Consider the following 8,245-nt stretch of genomic DNA (forward strand, 5'->3'; position numbering starts at 1 on the left):
ACACTTATCTCGTGCCCTCATTGGTCATGTGCGCGTTCGTGTGTGTTGGAGGAGGGGCTCGGTGAGGAAGTCTGAAGGAAGAGGCAGATTGTTTCCGGTTGTGTATTTTCAAATTCTAGCGCACTCGAGCTGGTTTCTCCATTCTTACCTACCCTACCTCTAACTCTTTTTAGGGTGCAGCTATTTGTTTTATTTATTTCAAAGTGGGCCCATTTTAATAATATATTTGTTTCCTTCAAATGTGAAGAGGACTCCCCAAGTGCTGTGTTTAATTTATTTTAAAGTAGGCCTGTGTATTATTTGTAATTCTCCTTATAGGAGTTATTTGTTTCTTACTAGAGGTTAACAGTTTTATATAATGTAATAAAAAGCCTAATAAATGCAAAAAAACTGTAGTTTGTCTGATATAACAATAAATACAACTTTATTAGCTATCAAGCTATGAAATATGTTTTGCGGCTCCAGACACAAAAGCAAAATGGTTCTTTTGGTCAAAAAGTTTGCAGACCCCTAGTCTAAGGACTCGTTTAAGAGTTTAATATCAGCTCTTTTTCTCAGAAGCACCCCGGCCCTTGTTATTAAAGAAATAAAAAAATATATTTAAAAGCCCCCCCAAAAAAAGTGAAACATGTCTTGAAGAAAATGTGTGAAAGAAAAGATCCCCCAAAATATCTTATATCCAAAGAATACTGGAAAAACCTTCAATAAAATCTGATTGTTTTTTTTAAAGATACATAATACTCATAATAGAACATTTGTAATTCCATGAGATTTTGTGAAAGAAATGTATGAATGATAAATGTGAAGAATTTCTAAACGAAATGTTCACGTGTTGAAAAAGTGAATACCATTAAAAAGAAGTTGTGTTATTAACACATTTACTTTGAACGTCCTAATATTTACTCATAAATAATATGAATTAAAAATGATTTTGAACGTGTTCCCAGAGGCTCATGGGAGTTGTAGTTCATGATGGGCTCCATGTTGCTGAATCTGAGCTCTTCCTGTTTCAGCTGCTGAAGTTCGATCCGGCCCTACTGAGAAAGAAACTGAAGTTCTGCAAAGGAGAAAAACTTCCCCAAGCTCCAGATAACTTTGATGATTTCGAGAAAGCCGGGAAGACTGTTGGCAGACTTTGGCCTGATGGCCCCCCATTGAAGAAAGTTTAAGAGCATGACAATAATACGTTTAGATAAGCACATCCTGCCTTCACTGAACTAACATTACATTCAGAGTTGGAGCTAAATATTGGTTTATGTTAATGTAGAATTAAATATTTATTTTCTAGCCGTTTTTGTTTTAGTGATTGAATAATTAATTATCGTAATAATTGTAGTTGCAGTAGTTCTGCTTTTATTTTGAAGGAGGTGTGGGCTCCTGGTGATTAGCATATATTGATCACAGGTGGGGGGACGCACCAGTTTGAGCGTATGGTTTTCTACAAGGAGCGACAGCCAGAGAGGGAGAAAGGTGGAAATCATTGTTCTCTGTATTTTATTGGAAAACTAAAATAAACGGTTGAAAGGATCTTCTGACTGGACATTGGACATTATTCGCTGCGTGAGATTTGCTTTCTTGGCCTGCTTTCTTGAGTTTAAGGCCCTTTCCCAAACCGCCCCCTACACCCTACCCCTCCGTTTGCGCGTTCACGCGGAGGGTCCACCATATTGAGGGCTGTTCCAAAGCAACGAGTGTGGAGCGGTGTGGAGGGGGAGTGGGCCAGCGCCGTATAGATAGAAGAGTTACGACAGCGGAAGTCCAAAAACGGTTATCGTCACGTGGTTCATGCAGACGAGGATCGTTCCCCGGAAGTTCATGGCGGGCAATGTGAATGCATTGATAACAGGAGATAGAACTTCGACTTTTGGTAATTATTAGTGAATAAAGGTTTTGATTTGCAATATTTATACAACAAATCGATATGTGTATGTATTTACATCAATATGTTTTAAAAAATAAAATAGAATTTGCTAATATTAAGTGATAATATTAGGATTAGTGTGAACAACTAGTTTACATGTTAGGCTAACAGTGCCTTGGTTAAAGAGCCTGTCGCTGTTCATTTATAGCTTTGAATTCTTTCAAACCAATATTATCTTCTTAAACCTGTATGGTAGTCAGGAGCATCACTTTCTAATGTTTATTGATATATTTAGAGGGAGGGGATCTAAAGGAATGCTTCAAAATTCAGATTAGATTCATTTCTACCATTTTCTTAAATTCATGGTAGTTTCAGTAATCCCATGGTAATTGAGGACACAAGTTATCTAAATGACTAATGTCATCTTTATGGCTTTCAGAAAGGACAGGAGACCGACAGGTGACTATCAAAGGACTAGCAGCAGCAGCAGCAGCAGCAGCATGATGATGATGATGATGATGATGTTAAATGTGTTGTTTTAGGAACATCCATTGCAAATACATGGAATTCAATAAACATTGAATAGCATATCATGCAGTTTGTCTGTGCCTTTTCCTCCGTGTTGTCCTGGTTTGCTGTGCTGCCTCCTAGTGGCCACCATGGTTTGCTGTGCTGCCTGGGGATGCTCAAATCGCTCTGAGAAAGGAGTACGAATGTACGGCTTCCCCACTGACACAGAGCGGAGGAAAAAATGTCTGGCACAAGTCAGCAGGAGCAATTTCACGACAAACAGAAAAAAAATATGTGAGGTTAGGTTATTATATACAAACACTGCATTTGCACTTTTTCACAAAATGAAAACCACACCATTGGGAAAGCTTAATGTTTTGTTTAATACAAAAAAACAGGGAAAGGCTTGAAAAACACAGAGTTGAGACTCAGGGTGCAGGGTGAGGGTCTCAGTGCAGGTATTCAGGCTCCATTGAATCCCCCTCTGGTTCTTGTGCTGAAAGAGGGAGTAACAGACAGGAGACAGGGTTATACACACCTATATAGCACACCTATTGGATGGGACATTGCCTTGGGGAGATAAGGTGTGGTCTTTGTTCCCAACTGAAGTTATGGAACTTTATTATTTGTGAGTTTAACAAAGTATGACAAATGGCATCAGTAATAGATGTGATATGAATTTCTATAAAGTTGTCTCACATTCTTGGTCATATTTTATACACAGTATATAATGAGTATAACATGTCCAGTAAGTATAAAGTGTTTCCTAATACTGTGTATTCAACCACTATGGAATATGTATGTGGGCAAACAAAACTGAGTTGTTCTGTGTGTGAAGTAACCTCAAGTCACTCCGCAGGCACATTTTGATGCAGACCAGTTTGTCAAGACAAAAAAGGGCAAGACTAGGCTGAGAGCAGAGGCTATACCCCCCATCTTCGCCCTGTGGTCAAAAAGAGAAGGGCCCCTGCACCACGATTCACCCCGGGACCTGTATCTACAAAGCCCATCGCTCATGATCACAGCTATAGTGTGAAAGGTGACACAGGTATAATAAGCAGTGTCGTGCTAGTTACTGAAAAGCAGTAACTAGTTACATTACTAGTTACTTCATTTCAAAAGTAACTCATTTACTTTACCAATTACTTACAACAAAAAGTAATGCGTTACTTTGAAAAGTAACGTTTTAGTTACTTAAAAAAAGGGGTCCCAAAAAAAAAAAGCTCCCATTAATGGCCTTATAGCCTTCATTTAAGTACTGTTATTGCATTGGAGAATAATACAATCTGTTGATCAACTTGACATGCATTTGCATCACTGAACTCTGCTAAGCAATGTGGTCTATACAAAAACAAAGATATGTTTCAAAGTGCCAATTTATCGTCGTCAGAGAGCGACGTTGATAGAGTTGATACATGGCAAAGGCTTTCACAAAGTTAGAGCCGTTATCAGTAACCGTGGAGGTAACTTGTGTTGACACTCCATACAAAGAGTGAATGTGGTCAATCTCACTAGCAATAAGATCGTACGTGTGCCTACCCTTTATCCTTTTACAGGGCAACGCAGCTTTCTGGCGTTGTAAAGTGGTGGGGTCTATCCAGTGAGATGTTATCCCGAGGAAGCTTCTGTTGTGGACAGACCAAATGTCTGCGGTGGTCGAGATGTATTCCAGCCCCTCAAATGTTTTCTTTAGCTCGCTATCCATTTTGGTATATTCTTTCTCCAGGTAGTTGGAAAACGTTTTGCGTCCCATATGCCGTGTGCCGCCCGGACATGGTATCATGCTTACTAGCTCCCTGAAAGCGGGTGACTCCACTGTAGAAATAGCCTGCACGTGTTCAACAACATACCGTGGAATGGCTTTATCCACTTTCACCTGACTATCAGTCCCTCGGTTGAAATCCAGCCGCTGTTGCTTGGGTGGAGGTGGAGGTGGGGTGGCGTCGGATGGCTCTGGGTCTGTGGTCAATAGCTTCGTCCCAGCATGTTGTTTTTGCAGATGTTTTAACAGATTGGAATTGCTGTTTTGAGCAGTAGATAGGATCTTTGACCCGCCAAGACACAACTTACACTTAACTAACACATTCTTTTCTTTATGCTCGAGAAAAGTAAAATAGTGAGCATATCTCCATGCGAAGAAACTCGACTTGTGCTCCGCCGTCGCCATGATAGTATTGTTAGTAGGCTAACTAAACACAAACACGCCCACAAAGCGTCTCCGCATGTGACACAGGAAGTATCTAAGTACATTTACTCAAGTACTTAAGTACAGTTCTCATCTCTGTTCGCCTCGCTGTTGGCGCCGCTCACCAACGTCTGGGAGCCGAGACTATATACAAAAAATAACGGAGTAACGCACCATGTAGTAACGGTAACTGAGTTACTGAATTAAAAAAATAACGCGTTAGAGCACTAGTTACTGCCCAAAATAACGGCGTTACAGTAATGCGTTACTTTGTAACGCGTTAGTCTCAGCACTGATAATAAGTATGAACTCTTAGTAACAAAAGTCATATTTCTTATTTTTAAGTGGTATAATATTTTAAAATGTTCGAAAATCTACAGTGCCATGTCTTCTACTTACATTAGTCTCAAAGATTGAGGGAAGAAGGGATGAGGAGACTGAGAGAAAGGAAAGTGAGGGTGAAGAAAGAGAGGACATGGTTAGTGAGGAGAGACAGGGAGGGTGGACACCACCCACTCAGCCAGCAGCCAGTCAGCATACGAGGGAACCAGCAGCCAGTCAGCATACGAGGGAACCAGCAGCCAGTCAGCATACGAGGGAACCAGCAGCCAGTCAGCATACGAGGGAACCAGCAGCCAGTCAGCATACGAGGGAACCAGCAGCCAGTCAGCATACGAGGGAACCAGCAGCCAGTCAAACAGATCTATTAGAAAAAATTAAAGAGAAAATTAAAGAGCCAAGAAGGAATCACCAAAAAAGCAAAGTCTGCACTAAGAAAAATCAGGAAGGAAAATGCAGCTCTCAAGAAAACAATGAAAATTAGGGACAAGAAATATAAGAAAACGTTTTCAAAAGACCAACTTAAGGCATTAGGCAGACTCACCACAAAGGGGATGAAATGGAGCAATGAGACAATTAAAAAGGCTTTAAAAATGTGCTTTGCGTGCGGACCAACGGGTTACAAAACTCTGCAGGAATTGCAGATTCCCCTTCCAGGAATAAGGACACTGCAAAGAAGGATGCAATGTGTTAAGTTTGAGCCTGGTGTGTAACAGCTAACATCACTGCCCCTCCTCCTGTAACATCACTGCCCCTCCCCCTGCCAACATCACTGCCCCTCCACCCGTAACATCACTGCCCCTCCACCCGTAACATCACTGCCCCTCCTCCTGCCAACATCACTGCCCCTCCACCCGTAACATCACTGCCCCTCCTCCTGCCAACATCACTGCCCCTCCACCCGTAACATCACTGCCCCTCCTCCTGCCAACATCACTGCCCCTCCACCCGTAACATCACTGCCCCTCCTCCTGCCAACATCACTGCCCCTCCACCCGTAACATCACTGCCCCTCCACCCGTAACATCACTGCCCCTCCACCCGTAACATCACTGCCCCTCCTCCTGCCAACATCACTGCCCCTCCACCCGTAACATCACTGCCCCTCCACCAGCCAACATCACTGCCCTCCACCAGGCCACTGGCACCAGTCCCAACATATCTGCCCTCCACCTGCCAACATCACTGCCCCTCCACCTGCCAACATCACTGCCCCTCCACCAGCCAACATCACTGCCCTCCACCTGCCAACATCACTGCCCTCCACCAGGCCACTGGCACCAGTCCCAACATCACTGCCCTCCACCTGCCAACATCACTGCCCCTCCACCTGCCAACATCACTGCCCCTCCACCTGCCAACATCACTGCCCCTCCACCAGCCAACATCACTGCCCTCCACCTGCCAACATCACTGCCCTCCACCTGCCAACATCACTGCCCTCCACCAGGCCACTGGCACCAGTCCCAACATCACTGCCCTCCACCTGCCAACATCACTGCCCCTCCACCTGCCAACATCACTGCCCCTCCACCAGCCAACATCACTGCCCTCCACCTGCCAACATCACTGCCCTCCACCTGCCAACATCACTGCCCTCCACCTGCCAACATCACTGCCCTCCACCAGGCCACTGGCACCAGTCCCAACATCACTGCCCTCCACCTGCCAACATCACTGCCCCTCCACCTGCCAACATCACTGCCCCTCCACCTGCCAACATCACTGCCCTCCACCTGCCAACATCACTGCCCCTCCACCTGCCAACATCACTGCCCCTCCACCTGCCAACATCACTGCCCTCCACCTGCCAACATCACTGCCCCTCCACCTGCCAACATCACTGCCCTCCACCTGCCAACATCACTGCCCTCCACCTGCCAACATCACTGCCCTCCACCTGCCAACATCACTGCCCTCCACCTGCCAACATCACTGCCCCTCCACCCGTAACATCACTGCCCCTCCACCTGCCAACATCACTGCCCTCCACCTGCCAACATCACTGCCCCTCCACCCGTAACATCACTGCCCCTCCACCTGCCAACATCACTGCCCCTCCACCTGCCAACATCACTGCCCTCCACCTGCCAGCACCCAGCCAGAGGAGCGCAAACAACAAAAACAAGCAAGGTGTCCCGGCATGTACCTGGACATTTGGGTTGGCAAAATGGAGTAAGAGAGGGACTTGAAAAACCTTGGTGGCTCTCTACTCACTCAAACATTACATCAACACATTTGGAGATCCTAATTTGAATCCAGTCTGTAATTTGATATTAAGGTTTTAATAATGAAATGAGGTCATGAATCGAGTTCAAGGTTAAGATCATCTTTATTATCCTATGTACAAAAATGAACATACAACATTAATATAACAGTAACGAATAAAACAAAATAACATTATGCAACTCTGATCTTCTTGCTGATACTTTTCAAAGTTACTTTTACATTTGCTCTTCTCCTGCTACTGTTTGCTCTACTTCTCCTGCTACTGTTTACTCTACTTCTCCTGCTACTGTTTGCTCTACTTCTCCTGCTACTGTTTGCTCTATTTCTCCTGCTACTGTTTACTCTACTTCTCCTGCTACTGTTTGCTCTACTTCTCCTGCTACTGTTTACTCTACTTCTCCTGCTACTGTTTGCTCTACTTCTCCTGCTACTGTTTGCTCTACTTCTCCTGCTACTGTTTACTCTACTTCTCCTGCTACTGTTTACTCTACTTCTCCTGCTACTGTTTACTCTACTTCTCCTGCTACTGTTTACTCTACTTCTCCTGCTACTGTTTGCTCTACTTCTCCTGCTACTGTTTACTCTACTTCTCCTGCTACTGTTTGCTCTACTTCTCCTGCTCCTGTTTACTCTACTTCTCCTGCTACTGTTTACTCTACTTCTCCTGCTACTGTTTACTCTACTTCTCCTGCTACTGTTTGCTCTACTTCTCCTGCTACTGTTTACTCTACTTCTCCTGCTACTGTTTACTCTACTTCTCCTGCTACTGTTTACTCTACTTCTCCTGCTACTGTTTGCTCTACTTCTCCTGCTACTGTTTACTCTACTTCTCCTGCTACTGTTTACTCTACTTCTCCTGCTACTGTTTACTCTATTTCTCCTGCTACTGTTTGCTCTGCTTCTCCTGCTACTGTTTACTCTACTTCTCCTGCTACTGTTTGCTCTGCTTCTCCTGCTACTGTTTACTCTACTTCTCCTGCTACTGTTTGCTCTACTTCTCCTGCTACTGTTTGCTCTACTTCTCCTGCTACTGTTTACTCTACTTCTCCTGCTACTGTTTACTCTACTTCTCCTGCTACTGTTTACTCTACTTCTCCTGCTACTGTTTACTCTACTTCTCC

At 44.1% G+C, this 8,245-nt stretch overlaps 1 protein-coding gene and 1 long non-coding RNA gene across 2 annotated transcripts in view; one reads left to right on the forward strand and one right to left on the reverse strand.

The window, feature by feature from the left end:
• The window catches only part of LOC307020267 (uncharacterized protein), a 43,443-nt gene extending 41,916 nt beyond the window's left edge, over positions 1–1,527 (forward strand). The window contains exon 4 of the mRNA XM_079651507.1: positions 1,014–1,527. Within this exon, the coding sequence (XP_079507633.1) occupies positions 1,014–1,169 (156 nt within the window). The 3' untranslated portion in view covers positions 1,170–1,527. The remainder of the gene's footprint in view (positions 1–1,013) is intronic.
• A 1,208-nt stretch (positions 1,528–2,735) lies between these two features.
• Positions 2,736–5,814, reverse strand: LOC307020713. The gene is made up of 3 exons (XR_013802963.1): positions 5,440–5,814; positions 4,956–5,259; positions 2,736–2,867 (listed from the first exon to the last, which is right to left on the reverse strand). It is a non-coding gene; the product is annotated as an uncharacterized lncRNA (long non-coding RNA).
• Positions 5,815–8,245: the final 2,431 nt, after the last annotated feature.

This window comes from Notothenia rossii, assembly GCF_949606895.1.
Source record: "Notothenia rossii genome assembly, chromosome: 9".
Lineage (NCBI taxonomy): Eukaryota > Metazoa > Chordata > Actinopteri > Perciformes > Nototheniidae > Notothenia > Notothenia rossii.